The 20420-nt window shown below is 46.3% G+C and overlaps 1 protein-coding gene across 2 annotated transcripts in view; it reads left to right on the plus strand.

Annotated features, from left to right (window-relative positions):
* HEG1 (heart development protein with EGF like domains 1) overlaps positions 1 to 20420 on the plus strand; it is a 91122-nt gene that overhangs the window by 41859 nt on the left and 28843 nt on the right. For both annotated transcript variants that reach the window (XM_086675178.1, XM_086675179.1), the window contains exons 6-13: positions 1319 to 1585; positions 2232 to 3623; positions 5911 to 6027; positions 6653 to 6772; positions 10676 to 10779; positions 14145 to 14203; positions 14451 to 14611; positions 18988 to 19122. In XM_086675178.1, the coding sequence (XP_086531304.1) occupies positions 1319 to 1585; positions 2232 to 3623; positions 5911 to 6027; positions 6653 to 6772; positions 10676 to 10779; positions 14145 to 14203; positions 14451 to 14611; positions 18988 to 19122 (2355 nt within the window). The remainder of the gene's footprint in view (positions 1 to 1318; positions 1586 to 2231; positions 3624 to 5910; positions 6028 to 6652; positions 6773 to 10675; positions 10780 to 14144; positions 14204 to 14450; positions 14612 to 18987; positions 19123 to 20420) is intronic.

Here is a 20420-nt window from a genome sequence, read left to right on the forward strand (position 1 = left end):
CGATTCTCCACTTTCTAAACCCTGGAAGCCTGACGTGGTGGTTCGCCTAAATTCCATTTAAGAGTCTTACAATCCTCCCACCCCAGGCCTTGTTCTCTCTGCCCCGGGAACTTGTGCTCAGATACACACGGCCCTCAAGCCTCTCCTGGTGGACTTCCCATGAGTTTCTTAGGCCCTTCAGCCTGGTCAAGTCACATCTCACCTGCCTCCTGGCTGTCTCTGTGCTGCTCCAGCTCACTGTGTATCCCTGTCCCCACACTCATTCCTGTCTGTCAGTTAATGCAAACGTATCATGAGGTGAACTTACCTGACATGCAGCTCTACCTCTGTTTTCCATTGGGGTGTGTCCATCAAGAGCTAGTCTGGGGGCACCTGACTGGCACAGAGGAGTGTGCGACTCTTGATCTCCAGGTCGTGAGTTCGAGCCCCACATTGCGTGTAGAGATTACTTAAATAAATAAATAAACTTGAGATAAAAAAAAGAGCTAGTCTGGTATGAGAATAGGAATAAGAACCAGGAAATAACTTGTTTTCTTATAGATCCAGATTAGGAAGTATTTAGGCCAAGAAGAGTTAGACCTCCTTTCCATAATTTCTGAGAAGAAGAATTTATTTGATAATCTAATATTAGATTCTTTGAGCTTATAGTATAAAACATACACTCAAGAAAGGAGGAAAAGGATGTTTTCATGTGTCACCTGTCCCTATTCCATCCCCACCAAGAAAATAAATAAATGCGTTAAAAAAAATAACACAAAACAGAAAATAAGCCCATCTTTACCTCCAACCACCATGCATTAAGGGGAAAAACCAAAACTCTAAAAGAATGGCAAACCCCATTCAGTTCAGGTATCACTGGTCCTACCAGGAAGTAAAAAGCCTTCGGAGTCCTGGGGATCTCCCTCCTGTGACTTGTCAGAAAGTATAAAGCCTCAAAGGGGTTGTTAGCCTTTTGCTGAGCATTCACCTCCCCTGCCACCACCACAGATTTCCCTGATGTAAACTTTATTTGTTATGTATCATGGAGCAGAAATACAATATTGATCCTGTTCGCTGAAGTGGGAAACCTTCCCATAAATCCAGATCACCTGAACGGATATGCTGGTCGGCAGTGCCTCTTGAGGTTGCGGTTGTGATCCGTGGGGCGGGGGACAATGCATCTCGTTTTCCCACGTGTGAGTTTCACATAAAGACCAGGGAAAGCACAGGGAAGCACTTAGGCTAACTTAGTGCACGAAGGGAGGCTCGTTCCTGAGGCTTCTGACAGTGCTGCTGCACCCCTGTACTGACTGGCCATCCCCTTTCAATCTCCTTGTAGCCACTGAGGAGGGTCCTGAGCCTGGAGGAAGTTCTGCCATGCAGGAGGGGACTGCCGAGGCTCCCCACCCGCACACTGCAGCTACTTTCCCGGGGACTGCAGAGCGCACGTTGCGGTCTCTCACCAACACGAGCACAACTTCTGCAGAAGTGGGGCACTCTGTGGTGCCCAGAGAAACCGAGAGTGCCACCCAGCACGGGAACGTGACAGTGACTGCTGACGCCCACCTGGTCTCAGGTTCCCTGGCGGCCTCACCAGCCCTGGGAGGTGAGGAGCGGGGTCTCTTCCCACGTTCCTTCAGCTCACCTGTCAGCGTACTCACGGTCCTAGAAGGATTACGTTTGCTGTCAACCCAGAAAGTACCTTACAAGCTCTGTCTGAAGAGAACTTTCTAGGTTCTCTCACTCCCCCCCCAACCTATCCCCACACGCACTTGGCTAAGGCACTTACGGTGTTGTCCACCAGGATACTTGGAATAAAGGAGACCAACCAGTTGTGGCCAAGGCCAGTCTCCTGGGAAAGAAATATCTCATTATCATTACACAGAATGGAAAATGGGGAGGGTTTTCCTTTTTCCATTTAGACAGAACAATTGTTCTGTTGGGGTCTTAAGAGCTTTTCAGATACCAGTTTGCTTTTATCAAAAAAGGCATGTGGAAGGAATTTGGACCTATTCCCTGTTCTTCAGCCCCTGGCCCCACTTCTCTTTTATTACCATTTGCATTGCTGCCACCCACACTCCTCCCAGGAGGGTAAATATACTCTGTGCAGACCCTGCCCGTTCCTGCCTTCCCACACTGCTCATCCAGAGGGCTCGCCGTTGAAAACCACCTCTCCAAAGAAAGCGTTTAGTATGTGTTTGGGATATTTCTTGTATGTCTAGTTGACCTAACTTTGGTGTTTCCATTTACAGTCACTGGAATTAGCTACAGTCAAGCGAGTGGCACGGACTTTGAACAGAAGGCTTCCAGCGACTACGCAGACCACACCTATGTCTCCTCTACTTTTACCAAAGGAGAATGGGCATTGCTGTCCATTGTAGACAACAGTTCAACCCCGGACATAAGGGAGAGTTCGACCTCTTCTGCTAAGATCTCAAACTCTTCACATTCAGACTATTCTTCCTCTTCTCAGGCTCAGACTGAAAGAAGTAATGTGTCATCCTATGAAGGGGAGTACGCCCAGCCTTCCACCGAGTCCCTGGCTCTGCACACAGCCAACCTTCCGTCCTACACATCCACCATTAACATGCCAAACACGTTGGTTCTTCTGGACGCTGATGCTGGATCGATTGGCAACTCTTCTTCCTCTTCTTCTCCTTCTTCTTCTTCTTCTTTTCCTCCTCCTTCTTCTTCTTCTTCTTCTTCTTCTTCTTCTTCTTCTTCTTCTTCTTCGGGACCCCCTTTGCCCCTGCCCTCAGTATCCCAGTCCCACCAGTCATTCTCCTCAATCTTACCATCAACCGGGGCCTCTACTCTTCCACTGCAGTCCACTCCCCATGCACCCACACCTGTGTCTTCCTCACCAGCGTCCCTGACAGCATCTACCCCTGCCTCGCCGTCCACCTCCCAAACAACACTGGCACCTTCACCTTCTACTCTGGTCCTGCCTGTGACTCCAGTTCAGACGGCGACAATGGCGTTGTCTGTGGCAATGCTTCCCAGCAGTCAAACGGCAAATCCTAAGAACCAGAGTAACCCATACCATGAGAAAGTCATTACAGAGTCAAAGCCACCGAGCCTGGAGTCTCTGCCCACAGAGGCCACCGAAGCTGTAACAGTGAGGTCTACCTCAGGGATCCCTATGCCCTCGGCCTTAACAGAGTCCTCCACTGAGCAAACCCTTCCAGCCGTAAGCACCAGCATAGCCCGAACGTCTCCAGCTTTGACAACCACCATTCTTGAGACCTCTCATCCCCCCAGCCCTGCGGCAACCACAGCAGCCCTGATGCCTGACCCCACAACAGTACAGACTACGGCTGGAAAGCAGCTCTTGCCAACCAGCCCTGAAATTCCAGTACCACGAATCTCAACAGAAAGTGCTGTCACCACAGAAAGGAGCCAAGCCCACGTAGATGCTACCACCCAGTTGGTGCCCCTGACCAGTGTACCCACGTCAGTGAAAGGACCGACCACGGGGCTCGGTGTGACGGAAGAGAACAGCCCGGCTTCACACTTCCTCGGAACATCTCCTTCTCCCCAGACCGTAGGCGTTTCCACAGATGAAGTACTGACTCCTAGATCTACTACCTTCACTGCTCGGGGCAGCACACCGTCACCGACAGCCCTGTCATCAGCAGCCCCAGGTAGAAGGCGGAGCCGCACAGGCTCGGGATGCCTGTGAATGTGTGGCAGATTTGCAATAGTTCCGTGTCTGTGTTGTCCTCTTATAACACAATGTCATGGATGACCTAATTTTCTCACCTCTGGGTTACCTAACTCTCCCTAAAGGAAGAGGTGAGGATGCCATTGGCCGTGTATGGCATCAGTAGGTAGCACCGTTGTGGCTTGTAATTCCCAGAAATGCAAGAGCCTTTCAGGCATGCCTTTAAGTCTTGTGAGGCCAGAGCGGGTCAGCGCTGTGGGATGGGACGGTGGAAGAACTGCATCGAGAAGCTTTAGGTGGCCTTTCTGAGACAGGGAATGAGTAGGCTCTGTCCGCTGGTCAGAGCCCTGAGCCTCTCAGTCACCAGGAAGGCTTCTCTTGATTCAAGGGAAGCTGGGCTCCTTGGTCTTCCTAAGAACGTGTTGCTAGTAGACAAATGCGGGCAAAGGGATGATGAACTAACCTTTTCTGATAGTGACAGGGCGACCTGAGCTTCTTGACATTACTCTTGAGGTTATCTTTATATTCATGTTGAAGTGGCTGCTATGAGGGAAATAAAACCATTCACATGATTCTTCATAGTTTAAGGAAAGGCAGAAGGAATTAGAATGGTATATCTTTCGATGTCGTGTTCAAATTTGTACATTCGGCTTGTCCAGATCCAGAAAAGGAAAACTGCGAAGGGCTTATATAAGCCTGACATCTTTTTTTATTTTCGTTTTTTTAAATTAATTTTTTAAATCTTTATTTATCTTTGACAGAGAGAGCGCGCGCACACACACAAGTGGGGGAGGGGCAGAGAGAGAGGGAGACACAGAATCTGAAGTAGGCTCCAGGCTCTGAGTTGTCAGCACAGAGCCTGATGCAGGGCTCAAACTCATGAACTGTGAAATCATGACCTGAGCCAAAGTCAGATGCTTAACTGACTGAGCCACCCAGGCACCCCTGGAGCTTGACGTCTTAAGGAAGGAGGAAAGAAGAGAAGTACTTTGTAGTGACTAGAGCAAGGGAGCTCAGTTAGTGTCTGAGTTCCAGCCAATCAGCCACGGTCAGCCTGGGGGCTGGAGGGCCATGACCACCCCTGCCACCAGCCCCCCATGTCAGGCGAATCAGTGTCTCTCTTGTGCCAGTGATTTGAACACCTCTGGGAAATGAAAGGTGGATCCTACTCCAGGGAAGCTGGGAGCCCTGCTTCAGGACTCACAGGGCTTCATTTCCAGCCAAATCTATTCCAATACCAGATGGAACCTAATTCACAAATCTCCCTTAAAGCCGATTGCAGTCATTACAATGATAACTGTAGGCGAGAATAAGTAACATCGTTACTTCCTGTTAATATATTTTTTATGATAGTATCCATGGTATGGTGTTTGGTTATGCAGGTCCTGTGCCTCTTTGGGTAGTTTTAGGTATATTTAAAGTAGCCTTGCAAAATAGGAACACCATTGTTAGGTTTAGCTCATTTGTTCTCAGGATTATTTTTTTGGCATTACAACTCTTGACTCCTACCATCCTTTTCTCATTCTTCCAGCAATTTTTCTGCTTGGAAATGATGCAGTTATGTTGTGGGTTTCAGCTTCTCTGAGCATGTGTCAGAAGGCTTTATTATGCAGTTATTACATAACTGGAGCATGACAGTGCTAGTTATAGATACCAAAACAGAGAGTTGTGGTCTCCGCCCCGGGAGTCTAAGATGATGCTGAAGCCTGGGCACTATTAGGGCCTAGATGAATTAGATAGGGTTCATAGTCACATTATGTAAAGAGAGGGCACTGTAGTGCACAACTTCGATTGTTTTTCCAAATGATTGCACCATATGTGGAGGCCCAGTTATATTTTAAGATTTTTTTGGAACGGGGGAATCCTGGAGCAGGGAGGATGGTTAATCAGGGACCTCTTCTCCCCCGATGTGTGTTTTAAATTGGCAGAGATTCAAGTAGAATTTTCTGAGTGTCAAAGGCGATATAATCATCAGCCTTGAACTGAGTGACCTGTAAGCAGCATTAGGATTGGAACCAATTCTTGCATTCAAGGATCCAATTGTCTAACACACGTGCACGTACACAAACTACTGCCAGGATCTGGTCCCTCAGCGTCTCTTCTGTACCTCCCGGGAACCCGTTCTATTTTAGTAGTGCGACCTCTCAGGGCGAGTAAACAGAAATAAGCAAAAATCAAATATTAGCCAGGAGAATTAAATATTTACCTAGAGCTGCTTTTACATTTCCTATGTGATTAACTGCTTTATTCCTGGAATGTGTTTTTAGTTAACAGCTGTGCCACTAACCCTTGTCTTCATGATGGGAAATGCTCTGTGGACTCCAGCAGCCGTGGGTATCGATGCATGTGCTCACCTTCCTGGCAAGGGGATGACTGCAGTATGGGTAAGAGGAAAAGTAGTCTCCAGTGGTCTGTACTACAGTATGTCCTTGAGATAGGCAATAATGCTGTTTTCCTTCAAAATGTAGGAAAGCAAGATTTTTCATAAGTAAAAACCCTACTTATTTGAGAGTTGGCATACTTATGTGTTGTCTGCAGAATAACATCAGACGATAATGTTGACGCGTCTCCATGATCCGGCTCCATTTGGTGGGCTGCCTCCGCCCCTACTGCACTGGACCATCTATAGCTCCCTAAAGACCCCTATGCTTTCCTGCCTGTGGCCTTCGCTGCTGGTGACTCAGGCTGCAACCCCACCCCCATCTGCTTGTTAAAGTCCTTCCAGTCCCAGTTCAGATGTTATCTGAAATAGTCCTTAATCTCCCTTCCATCAGGATCTCCTACTCTCTGTACTTTCAAAGCCTGATTTGTTTCTAGTTGGTCATATACATGACGGCCTCCATCCCCTGTAGATAGACAGCCCCTTGAGGACAAGGGCAGCATCCTACTCATCTCTGGGGCCCCACTGCACCCAGTGCCATTTGGCCCTTCGCAAGTGCTCACTGCACTGGATAATGATTCTGCTGTCTGCCGCAGGTTCAGTGTGGCCCCGTTTTCTCTCCTCTGTAGATGTGAATGAATGCCTCTTGAACCCCTGCCCACCCCTGGCCATGTGCAACAATACTCAGGGATCCTATACCTGCAAATGCCCGGTTGGGTACCAGTTGGAAAAAGGAATATGCAATCTGGGTAAGAGAATTAATCTATCTTGGAATTTTTTTCTGTACCACAAAATATTTTTAAAAATAACATTTATTGTTTTCCTCCCTAAACAATCAGGATCTTTCCAAGGTATAAACTTAAGGAATATAGAAAGAAGCAAAGATGCTACCTGTTTTTCAACCACTCACAGAGACAGCACCTTATTTGCAATCTTTTTTTACTCTGCATTATATTTGTATACAACTGCAACCATGGAGTATTTGTACAAACTTTACATCTTAAACATTTTTCCATGTTATTAAAAATATTTTACAAACTTCCCAATGAGTACATGGATAGGCCATTATTTGTGCATAACACTATTTGCTTAACCGTTCACCCTACACTTAGGAAAAATATATATCAAAAGGATATTCTAACTACATAATAAAAAATATATTTTTAAGGAGAAAAAAGAGAGAATAAAACCCTGATTATCCTACCACATTCACACATCCTTTTCATTTTTAAAAAGTGATCTTCATGGTCCTGTTCATAGATACATTTTTCCAAAGCTGCCATAATTGTACCATACAGATTGTCCTACTTCATTCCCTAATTTGATAGTTCTGAAGCTGGTTGATTTTAAATATAATCTCCAGCTTACATGTTAAAAAGCAAACAACCCATGTGAAAACCAAGGTCCTGACCAGGTGCTAAGTGGCCAAGTATCTACGCTTGTTTGATGAGAGGCCACATTTCAGCCCACAGCTCCCATCACATAATAATGTGTTCATCATAAAAGCTTTCTTCCACACAGGGTATAACCTTGCGTTAGAGTGTTCAGTTCAACATGGAACTTGTTGAAGAAATTAGAAGTGAAGGGCATAGAGTTATCTAGTCTGGATAAGGAAGCTGGTAGGTAAAGTGACTCACCTTTGATTGACCGGTGTGATACTTAACACACAAAAAGTGCTCAGTAAATATTTTTTTGAGAGAATGAATGTCTGTGACCTCTGAAAAGTGATATTTGCGTGAATTAACAGGCTGAGGGGAATCATCAGATTTTTTAAAAAGATTGTGTCAAATGACAAAACTAGAAGGGCTAGGTAATGCGTTTGATGTCCTTTCTTTAAAGGGGAACAGTCGTGGACTGGGGGAGTACGGAGCCTCACAAACAGTGGAGCTCTCTCCCTGAGGGGTTTTGGGCAAGCAGGAGTTTTATAGAGTGTTAGAAGCGGCATCACTTCTGAAACAGGGCATGATCAGCTAGGCTTGCATATCTGCCCTTATTTAGAAAGGTCAAGGACAAGGGAGTAAGTATAGAGCCAATAGTTGACTTGGCGTTGGGGAATTGACCGACTGAATATGCTGCAATTTTAGTCACGGTGCGGGGGGGGGGGGGGGGGGGGGGGGGGGCATTTACAGAACTCGAAAGTTCGGTTGGCTGACGTGGCACCTTGGGCAGGAGCAGCTCCATCTTGGGCCTAGAAATGTATTTCAAACAGTTGATACCCTACTAAAATAATGGTAGGATTTTGGAAATTGTTTAAAATACAAGGATCAAGTCAAAGCATTATTTAAAGGAAAAAAAAAATCTAGGCATATAGACATCACTCGAAATCAAGAGTTCCTCTTACTCTAATAGTTTATTTGTTTGGGGGGTAACCGATTCCATTTAGCTACCCCCTGGAAGAAATAGGCCAGGAGTCTTTGGTTTAAGGATGCAGAAGATGGAATGATTTTGTTTTGAAGCAGTGTGGAAAATGCGCTTGCCAGGAGCTCAGCTGCCTGGCTTCCAGCTCTGGAGCTACCACTCCTGAGCCCCATGACCCCTGAGCCTCCATTTTCTCATCTGTAAAATCAGATTACCACCTGCTCTGCTTCCCACTCAAGGTTATTGTGAAGAGCAAATAAAATGAAGTATCTGAGCAAGCTTTGAAAATGGGGGAGTTCTCCAGATGGGAGGTATCATTTAACACTAGCCCCCAACCTCTTGGACCAGAATTGACAGCAATGAAAACACTAAGTACTCTGAATACAAAGTAATACTTATGGATCTTTTAAAAATTCATTTCTATAAAAAGAGAGAGGAAAACCAAAACACAGACCCTTAACTATAGAGAACAAACTGATGGTTACCAGAGGGAGGTGGGCAGGGATGGGTAAAATAGGTGATGGGGGTTAAGGAGGGCACTTGTCAGGATGAGCACATGGTGATGCGTGGAAGTGTATAGTGGACATCTGGAATGAATATATCACTATGTTAACTACGCTGGAATTGAAATTAAAAACTTAGTAAATAAAAATAAATAATGAAAAAAACCATTTATATAACCCATATAAGTCAGCAGTTAGTTGCATGTGAAGTAAAAAATTGCCTTAAAGCCAGATGATGAAAGGCAGGCATGAAGACGTCAGTGTGCTGGGCAGAGTGCAGGGGCTGCAGGACGCGGCGTGATGCCGTCTTCAGAGCTGCTCTTAAAGCAGAGGCCACATTTACTGTCATGATTCGGAAGAGATCTGTGTACGTAACAGTTACAATATGTATATTTCCGTCCAGAGAGTCTGGGTATCAGCCTGGATGGGTGAGAAAGGAAGATGAAGGAGTGGGGTGGGAGTTGTGGAAGCCTGTGTGCAGTGTCCCACAGGCACCTCAGATCAGGAGGAGAGCCGTTCTTTTGTGTTAACAATCATCTTTCCCTTTTCAAGTCATTTAGCTTCATTGTTCATAAACATCAGAGGAACATGCAAATTAGAGCATGCTGAAATGCTTTCATTTGGCCAAGAATGTTTTCAAAGAGCTCCCTGCTGCTCAGAAAGAGTCCTAAGCAGCTGGCTTCAGTGAACTGTAGAACAAGCAAAAAGATGTTAAATAAGGATTAAGGGCTTTAGACAGTAAGTATAAGATGTTAAATGTGTTCCCTGGCTCATTTGTGGGCCTTTTTCTTAATTCAGCAGGCAAGCTTTCTGTGAAAGAGCAGCTTCGTGGGTTCCCGGGTTTCGAGTCTTTTTTTTCCCACCCTGTCCTGAGGGAAAGATAAGAATTTAATATAAAGGAAGATAAGAGGCAGATAGAAAGCATGCTATGCTAATTTTTGGTCGCCTGCCCATTTGTAAGTCCCATTCTCCTCAGGCCCAGTCAGCACAGAGTGATGAGTATGATTTTATTTTATGAGTGAAATGGGCCTTGAAAATGGGGCTGCTTTCTTTCAGGTCTGAACTCAAACAATATCTTGAATATGGGTCATTTGCATTGCCTGGCTTGTGACCATGGGGCCTGGCAGTCCCCGCAGCTTGGGCCCACTACAGATGTTTGGCACCTTCCTCCACAGCCTCTCTGTCGTCCTGAATCCGTTGTCCGATTTCTGGAAGTCTCTTTCATCAGCGACAAAATGGGCATTTCCTCTATGCGAGAGGGATGGCGGCTGGTGGGGTAACTCTGATGAGAAGAGGAAACCAAAGCCTGCCCTTGAAGCTGAGGGCTTTGCAGTGTAGGCTAGAGAACAACAGCGTTCCTCTATCGAAAGCTTTCTCAGGCCTGACGAGCATGTTTTGTGCTTGACCCCACATCCCCTCCCCCTCCTCCTGGGATTATGTCATTTAGGCCAGCTGGTCTTTCCTCCTTGTCCCAGCTTCACTGAGCATCTACTGTGTAGGAGGCGACTGGCAAGGTGGCAGGATGGCTCCTCACAGCAGCCCACACACACGTGCAAAAGGAGTTTTTGACCCAAAGCTTTACTGAGTCTGAGCCTTGTGCTCAGTGGAAGCCCACCTTCCTAGAGAGGAGCTAGAAGAGGGAGAGGTGTTCTCTATCCTCAAGGAGAAGGACAGGCACCACGGTTGTCCTGCGAGGTGGAGTTAAGAGTGATATGCTAGAGATTTACAAACACACGGCTATGTATCAGTCGGCCAGTTGCGTGGTCTCACGGGTTATGTTCTCATTTTCAGTTAGGACCTTCGTGACAGAGTTTAAATTAAAGAAAACGTTTCTCAATACCACCATGGAGAAACACTCAGACCTACGTGAAGTTGAAAATGAGATCACCAGAACAGTAAGTTTCCTGAAAAGCATCTTTCTTTGAGTCCTTTGTTTTCTAGAACAAATTTCATTCAGAACTGGGAACCTCGTGAGGACCAGCTATATTTCCTGGGCTATTGTTCATTTCCATTACATTTGGGAGGTAAACTTCATGGTAAAATTAAAAGCCTCTTGGAAGTTGAAAGGAGGTGCTGAGATCCAGTGACACCCAGGAGAAGCACTTCTTCGGTGTGCTCTCACATGCAGCCTTTATCAGTGCCTTGGTGTTTCTTTTCCCTGTGCAGATTCATAGTCACAGACGGTTAGATGGTATGCACCAATAAGAACTATTGGCAAAGAGGAAAGATCCAGAAAATCCTACTCTCCCATCTGCAGCTGACATGCTGTGTGACTTTCGCTCTGTGTTTCCAAACTTGGGGAGAATGATGCTCTTTTTCCTCAGGAGAATGCCAAAGACATAACAGTTAATCCTGATTTTCCAGGGTTGAGAACTCACTGCACAGATTATCTAGGGGCCTTTGGGGAGCCTCAGTGTTCAGTTGGTTAAGCATCAGACTTGCGGCTCAGGTCATGATCTCATGGTTCGTGACTTGGAGCCCTGCGTTGGGCTCTGTGCTGATAGCTTGGAACCTGGAGTCTGCTTTGGATTCTGTGTCTCCCTCTCTCTCTGACCCTCCCCTGATCGCACTCTGTCTCTCTCTCAAAAATAAATAAACATTAAAAAATTTTTTTAGGGGCGCCTGGGTGGCGCAGTCGGTTAAGCGTCCGGCTTCAGCCAGGTCACGATCTCGCGGTCCGTGAGTTCGAGCCCCGCGTCGGGCTCTGGGCTGATGGCTCGGAGCCTGGAGCCTGTTTCTGATTCTGTGTCTCCCTCTCTCTCTGCCCCTCCCCCGTTCATGCTCTGTCTCTCTCTGTCCCCAAAAAAATAAATAAAAACGTTGAAAAAAAAAATTAAAAAAAAAAAAAAAAATTTTTTTAAAGATTATCGAGAGGCCTTTGATTCCTCTTCTTTCCCTCTTTGCCTACTTTTTGTCAGGTGGAAAAAGTAAGGAAAAATTAAAAAGAAGGAAAACGAGATAAAAATGAAGCTCAGGGGCCCCTGGGTGGCTCAGCCAGTTAAGCATCCAACTTTGGCTCAGGGCATGATCTCACGGTTCATGAGTTCAAGCCCCACATCAGGCTCTGTGCTGTCAGCATAGAGCCCACTTCGGATCCTCTATCCTCCATTCTCTGTGCCCTTTCCCCGCTTGTGCTCTTGCTCTTTCTTTCAAAAAAAAGAAGCCCAAATAGTAAATTTACCTCTCAACTGCTACCCGAGTCTAAGATTTGGTGTTCAGAACATTGAAAATTGCCATTAGTATAAGTTTTAGAGATTAATTGATTTCTGATTTCAGTTTTACTTGTTTTTTATATGTAAGAGTATATTAGCCAAAACCTATAGGATTTTATAGGACTGTAGATTTTATTTGCATAACATTTAGATTCCAATTCTGTCTTTGTATCTATTGAGCATCTAGTCTATGACAGGCACTTTGCCAGATGCCTCACTCCTGTAAGAGGTATTGCCAGCACATTTACAGCTAGAATTTGGGGAGGCCCTGAAGGTTGATGACATTGCCTGAGTTCACACAGAGCAGATGCAAAGTTAGGGAATAGCCTACTAGACCAGCCTCACTTCTGACACCATTTGCAAGTCTTGGGATCCCCAAGACCACCCTCAGATTTGATAGTCACTGTAAGGACTTCAGATCTCAGTGAAAGCTCTTAAACTCACGGTTATGGTTTATTACAGTGAAAAGGTCCCTGTTACAATCAGCTATGGGAGAGACACATAGGGCAGAGTCAAGGAGGATTCCAAATTTGATGCATCCAGTTGTCTTATCCCCATGGAGCCATGCACTGTGTTAACTCCTCTTGACAATGATGTATACAGTATTCATGGAATATTGCTAAGCTCACTTGAATCTTGGTGTCTAGAGCAAATATATGGACATATTCAACCGCTCACATGGCTGATCTCAGTCTCCAGCCCCTCTTGAGATTAGGCTGATACCATATAACCCCAAACCCCTGCATAAATCACGTTGTTAGATATTTGGAGTGGCCCAGGGCCTCCAGGTAGACAAAGGATATTCCAAAAGCTTATTGATTAGCTTCTGGGAGCCAAGGGCCAGACCTCTGTTTGAGCAAGATTAAATTCTTTACTATACAGCAGGATTTTATGTCTACAAGCCCTATACCTGGTGTTCTTGTCACTTCACCACAGCTGCCTCTTGGGTGTGCTATAGGTCAATATTTCCTTCAAAGGGAGTACAGGGGCTTAGAACCCTGTGCAGAGGTGCTGTCCCTCCCAGTATACGGTGCTCAGTGACTTACTTAACTTGTTCATTTTCACCAGGTATGAGTGTATAATTTACTAGTGATGTGACATCCCCACTTCCATAGATTAGACTAGACTAGAGAAGCCACTTCAAGTGGCCTTTCCCAAGATACCATTCTGTTCTGAAATGTGCCTTTTCTGTTTTTACCTGGGGAAAAATGTTTAAGTAATTATACTACTAATAAATCATTGCCTATTAGAATAGAAAGCAATGTCATACAAAGCCAAATGTTTGATAACATCCTATATTTCATTCCATCTCATGAACAGTAAATGTGTCTGACACAAAGGCTTTGAAGACAGGTATGTCTGCATAGGTCAAGGTATTACAACCTTCCGCTGCATAGAAGGAATCTCCAGCCTCCACTGTTGGGGGAGCAGAAAAACAGGCATGGAACTTGATGCCCTAGAGGGATTTTCTGCTCTCTCTGAGGGCACAAGGCAAACACAGGGAGAGTCACTCTTAATTTGCTCTCGACAAAGGGGCTCTTGACCCATGTAATGTAATTTCCCATGGAGAGCCTTTTTGAAGAGGACCTATCTTTGAGTTAGGTCAACTCACTGCAGATTATGAGGGGTTTGTGTCGGGCCTGCCAGACCGGGGGTAGCTGAAGTCTTTTCAGTGAGCCTCGTTCACTCTGCAAAGTCCAAATAAACAGTTGCCTCTGAGTTTTTTGAAACCCTGGGTCTTAGAAGAGATCTGTTCCTTTGAAGATGTTTTGCATCCAAGGGTGCTGTTCTGAACATCATTTCCTGCCAAGATTTTCCCCACTGATTTACTATCTGCCTCTTTCCCTTTGTACTCAGGGAACAACAGAACAAGAGCAGAGAGGCATTTAAGAAGGGAATAAAAAAAGGACACCACTCCTCTGTAAAGCTGCCTGCTGATAACTTGATAGCTAGAAAATGCCTATTTTATCCTGAAAATAGGAAATTGGTTCTAGGTCTAGGGCTTTTATCTATCTCACAGTTAACGACCAACCTGTTCTTCCTTTCAGTTAAATGTGTGTTTTTCAATGTTTCCTGGTTATACCCGATCCACAGTTCATGCTTCTAGGTAAGTAACAGAATTACTCTCACTTGTGAACCAGTTTTCATAAAGGGAGGCTATTCTAACATAGGTGACAGCAACTAAACTGGGCTCTGTTTTGACCAAGCCACAGAGTGACCAGGGGGGCCAAAGTCACTGGGCCTCCATGCTCTCCCATTCCCTTCCTGGAGAACGGAGATGGATTCATTTTCCAAAAGCCCTGGGCCCACATGTCATTTTAGGACAGTTAAAACTCTACACACTTTGTCTACAGGGAGTCCAGTGCAGTGGTCATGTCCCTGCAAACCACGTTCTCCTTGGCCTCCAATGTGACACTGTTTGACTTGGCTGACGGGATGCAGAAATGTGTCAACTCCTGTAGGTCCTCTGCTGAGGTCTGCCAGCTCTTGGGATCTCAGAGGCGGATCTTCAGAGGTAAGAGAATGGCCCTTTGGGAGAACCCCGCCTATACAGTTAGGCACAGACCTAGGATAGATATGTAAGGCACTCGGGGCTCAGATTCAAGAAGTTCATCACAGAGCCAGTCTATCTTTGAAATGGGTGCTGGGGCTCCTGGGTGGCTCAGTTTGCTAAGGGTCTGACTTTGGTGCAGGTCATGATCTCACAGTTCATGGGTTTGAGCCCCGCATCAGGCTCCCCGCTGACAGTGTGGAGCCTGCTTGGGGTTCTCACTCTGTCTTCCTCTGCCCCTTCCCTGCTCGCACTTTCTCTCTCTCTCTCAAAAATAAATGAAAACTTTAAAAAAAATGGGTGTTAAGCGAAAGGCCTTTGTGTGTCTATCTTTGTACATGTGTGCGTGCACACACACATAGCCTTGAAGTCACCGGGTTCTGGCATGTTGCCTCTTTTTTGTCTCCTCTTCTTCACTGGTGTATAAGAGATGATGGGATACAGGAGCTGATGCGATGAAATCATTCCTCTTTACCTTAAAAAGTTCCAGCTCTCTCTGAGGGAAACAGAAATTCCTGCACAGAATATACATGCTTATCAATACCCCAAACCTTCATCGTGATAGTCCACTAAGTAAAAAAAAAAGCATGGGCAGTATTACCCATCTTGTTCGTGTGTTTGCAAATCACCAATGCACAGAAACAAGACCAGAACGATGTAGGCCAGACTACTCGCTGGTTTCCCTTTTCTTGTTCTCGCTTTATTTGCTTCGTCAAAACTTCTGCAGTACATCTACTGTGAAGTAGATACAGAGAGGGATTATAGACAAGGAGTTCAGAAGGCAGACTTGGATCTTGGAGAGGAAGTTTTGCCTCTGGGTTGGGAAAACTTTGCTAGAATTAAAGTTGCTTCCTCACAAAGGAGGCTTATTCCTGCTGCTGTCTCGTAAGTGATCAGAGTGAGCTCTGGTTAGCTCCCTGTGCTAGACAGTTAGGACTAGAAAAGGATGTAGACTCTTTGAGCCTCTCCATCTGGTGTCCAGACGCTGGATGTAAGTTGTAGGGAGCAGGTTTGGGGCTGTCTCTGCTGGAAGATCCAGGGCATTCCCAGGGGCTCAGGGCTTTCTGAGCGCTGATCCACAGGGCTCTTCTCACAGGCCTGTGCATGGCAGAGCTGGGGAGCTGGGAGCATAACCTTGTGAATGCTGTAGCTTTAGCTCCTTTCAAGGCTAGTTATTCATATGGGGGAAGAAAGGAGCCGAACTTTCTGGAATTGAAGTTGCTGTCATTTAGCATCATTGGGGAATTAACTAAAAAGTTTACGCCCCATTATATTGTGCTCTAAACTTTGAGGCAAGAGCTCTTCTTTGTTTCTCTTGCCAGTGATTCAAGGGTCCCAGTTTTTCATCTCTAGTTAGCAGGAAGGGGACCTTTTCATTCACTAAACACTTAAAGAGTGCGTCCTAGGGGCCCCCCGGGTAGCTCAGTCAGTTAAGTGTCCGACTTCAGCTCAGGTCATGATCTCATGGTTCATGAGTTCGAGCCCCGCGTTAGGCTCTGTGCTGACAGCTCAGAGCCTGGAGCCTGGAGCCTGCTTTGGATTCTGTGTCTCCCTCTCTCTCTCTGCCCCTCCCCCGCTTGTGTGTGTGTGCTCTCTCTCTCTCCCTCTCTCCCCCCAAAATAAATAAAAACGTTAAAAAAAAAAAGTTCATCCTATATGGTCAGCATAGTACCAGGTTAGTTTTATGTCCCCAGCAAATGTGTTTCATGTCTTGCAAATCAAGTGGCCACATACTTGGATTTGTAAGATCCTGCTCATGGCAGGCCTGCCCACTCTGACCCCATTTTTTTCTCTTATTTGGATGTGGCCTATGGGAAAGCCCCTAGCTTCCTAGCTTCCTTGCTGAGGTCCCATTCTTTGTTTTGTTTTTTTAGATTTTATTTATTTATTTTCTTAGAGCAGCGTTAGGGTCACAGCAAAACTGAGAGGATTTCTCACATGGCCTCTTGCCCCTACATGTGCTTCTGGTCCCCATTCTGTACCTCTCCTTCCAGAGCCCTCGAAAACAAAGACAGCCATGCCTCTTGGCTGAAAACAGGCTCACTTCTCTGGTTTTCCTCCCAGTTCTTCTCCTGGCTTTGCCAACATACCCAACTCTGTCTCTTTGCTCCCTTTCTGAGTGCTGGAGAGGTAGCCTTGACAGGCAGGAGCTGTCAGGTTCTGATATTTGGGTGTTTCCAACACATGGGTATGCTGGGCTACTCTGGACGCTGCCCTTGCAAAGGCAGGTTTTCACCCTGCAGTTTGCAAAATGTCCACTTCCTCAACTTCCAAAGAGCTGCAGCTCTAATGCCTCCAGAGGTTTAGAGTCTTTGGAAATCCCCCAAGGAGTGTCTCAGCCTTAGATTTACATAAGTTCTCATTGTCTGTCAGGCGGATGTTATGCCCAGGAAAGACCATGGGAATTGTGGATGTAGAAAAATCACATCGCCAGGCTTAAAATGAAAATGGGATTATATGTGGTTGCTTTTGATGGATTTATGGCAGAATGTTCTTTAAGGATTTTTAGGATAGCAACTCCACTGTTGCAGAGGCAAGGCCTGGCTTCTTTGCTTTGTTGTAGGGAAGGGTTGCTTCAGCAGGGCGAGTAGTATTTGTCAGCAGGCTGGATTGATGGGCAGGATGGACGGAAAATGTGACATTGACTTCCAGAAAATATCTAATCAGGCCAGGCAACTCAGTCTGGCTACTGGACAAGGCTAGCGCCAGCCTTTTACCCCGGAAGTATTCCTGTATATTAAAGCTTGAGGACTGGCAAAGCTTTCCAAAAGTTTAGATGACGAATTGTGGGCGTTTGGTACCTCTCTGATGCCAGCTTTATAGTTTGTCTGGTGAGATTTTCCATTTTTTATTTTTCTCTTTTAAATACCAACTTTCACAATAAACAAAGGAAATTCTATCGCACACACAAGCTGAGTTTTGATTTAGCACACCAGCTTCCAATGATAAAGACAGGAAATGCAGTGTTGAAAACTAAAGGCTGTGTCCTAAGCTCGCCTCCCTGTGACCAGGCTGTCCCCTAGGTCCCAAGCTCTCGGGACTCAGAAAAGGAGGCGGCTATGGGGACCCTGTGTGGGTGTCAGCTCACATCACCACGGTCGGGGCAGTTTTGCCATGGTAAGAACCAGTACCTGGTTTCTGAATAGGTTGGTGTCTTCCTTAAGATGGGAAAAGGGAGACCAGGCCTCACTGCACGGTGTACACATCACCCTTCGGCAGCTCTCCTGGTCGTGAACTTGCTCTTACCTCCCTGCAGCAAGAGCAGATGTCAGTCCTGCCTTGCTGTATACCTGGCTGTGAAGAAGTTACTGTCCATTATCCAGTTAGTTGTGCATTTTTGTTCTACCGTGTGCCCCCATTTACATGTGCCTTTTCGTCAGGCGTGTCTTAGTGAACATGCCCTCATTATGTGTCTCGTGTATACAGAGAGGGTCTACTGTGTGCAGCCTCAGAGAGGGCCACATGCCCAACAATGAGTGCTTTTTGACAACAAGGAGATACTTCTTTGTCATCCATGAAATGAGCATGGCCCACATACCCAGAGCTGGACAAGCCAAGTAGATACACATGTAGAAAATAAGGCCCTAAAGGGAAGGAGGTAGCAAGCCAGAAAGGCGCATTCCTCTACCCAGCTCTGTCTCCCGTGGTGATGGCCTGGTGACTGGTGACCTGAAGCACCTTCAGCATGCATGTATTGAGCACTGTGTGTGCAAGTGCTGTGCAAGGTGCTGAAGCCCCGGAGATGAGTAAGCCCCAAGAAATGGCCAGTGTAGTGGGGACACAGGAAACACAATGACACCACAGTGCTGGGGCAGCTGATTGTCTTCCACACCGACCCTTGGAATAGGTCTGTGGGCAGCAAGCTGTCCTGCCAGAGGAGTGCACAGCCTCCCGTTAGGTCATGTAGACACAGAGCAGACCCAGAGCTGTGCCTCCGCTGAGACAGGTCTGAGCCTCACGGCTTCCTAAGAAAGACACGATCATCTTTCCTGGCTCAGTGCTGGCTCTCCCCCGCAGTCTGTTAGGACGCAGGCACGGAAGACACCATGGCACCGAGGGCCGTATTTACGGTGGCTGCCGGGGTTGGAGACAGCACCCTGTTTCTTCTGTCTGGGTCCTCTGTCCCATAGCATGCGGTGTGACCTGGAGTACAGAGGCCTGGGGCTGACACAGGGAAGGAGTGGCCAAGGCAGCTAAAAGCGGGCCCCTGAAAGGAGACTTGTACCAGGCACTTTTCAGAAACTGTTCTCAGAGCCTCTTTAAATAGAAAGTTGATGTATCTTGAGGTTTGCAGTGGAGGAGGTCTTGTTTTGTTTCACTGTCTTGTTTTTTCATCTTAGCGGGCAGCTTGTGCAAGCGGAAGACTCCGGAATGTGACAAGGAGACCTCCATCTGCACTGACCTGGACGGTGTCGCCCTGTGCCAGTGCAAGTCAGGCTACTTCCAATTCAACAAGATGGATCACTCCTGCCGAGGTACCAGCAAGTTCTCGAGGGTTCTGTGGCCCGGGCAGGGACAGGGAAGATGTTTTTCTCTGCTCTAGGTGTGACTGTTCTAAACTAGGGGTAACTAGTTCTTGTTATTTTGCTCACAGCAGGATTGAATGCGTTATCTCCTTAGAATAATAGCATTATCTCTGACCTGCGCAAACGGGTCTGGCCAATCAAATTCAAAGGAAAAGAAGAGAGAATGGAATGACTATGGCAGTGCCTTTTTTTTTTTTTTTTTTAGAGGAAGTTAGGAAAATTGTTGTTTTAATTCCCAAAGCTTTATTCTATTGTCTGCTAATCTTTGAAAATGGAAACACAGGCATGGAGTTGGGCCTGTCTCTTTTAGAGGCAGCTGTGGCCTAGTAGACAAGGTACTGCTGAGGCTCAAGAGAATCAGAGCCCGACTCTGCCTCATGGATCATGTATCATCTTGAGCAAGACACTTTGCTTTGCTGCGCCTTGGTTTCCTCTTCTGCAAAATGGGTATGCTGATGCTCCATTGGATATTCTGGGGATTGAAGAAAGCAATGTATATGGAGGTACTTTGAAAGCCATCAGCATTTGCCCTTGTTTTTTACCCAGGATGTGGCTGAATTAATGAGTTCCAGTTTTAAAGGTTTCATGAAGGGTGTGAGGGCAGAAACCTAATCCTGGTAGCCTTGTAGGTGAGACTTAAATCCATTCAGTTTGAACTAAAATGCTCAGTAAATGCATGGCAAGAATAGTACTTTAAAGTAAAATTAATTCAAGTCCCGAGCACCGTGTCCCTGACTTACAAACAACTGCTAGAATTTGTAATCACCAGGAAAACTAGCAATATAAAGGCCATGGTGTGGCTTTAAGCGCTGTACCGCATTAGAATGTGTATGACACAGTTTTCCTGCTTGGCCAACACCCACTGGTGACGGATGTACTGGAATCTGAGTGAAAGTCACATACTGGGGAAAGGTGACCTTGTCATTTATTTCTATCAGGACTTCCCAGTAGAGGGCTCGTTCCATCAGGAGAGGATAAAAATACATTCGGGGCAGTGCTGTCGTCCTGAGCTTCAGACCCTCTGACTTAGGTTTACACACACTGGCTTTGAAAGTGCACCCCCTCTGCTCCACACGCAAGCCCTGCGGTGGGCTTTGAAGGGGAGGCTGACCCCGTGTGCCGGCCAGCAGTCCTGAGGCACGACGGCCTTGCAGCGCTTTTCAGCACATGTCCGTCTGCCCCTGTGATACAAAGAGATGATGCTTCCTAGTTCCCTCTTACCTGGTTTCATGCCATGTGTTCCTGGC

The sequence above is a fragment of the Puma concolor genome, chromosome C2 (assembly GCF_028749965.1).
Source record: "Puma concolor isolate L17-30 chromosome C2, mPumCon1.1.hap2, whole genome shotgun sequence".
In the NCBI taxonomy this organism is placed as follows: Eukaryota; Metazoa; Chordata; class Mammalia; order Carnivora; family Felidae; genus Puma; species Puma concolor.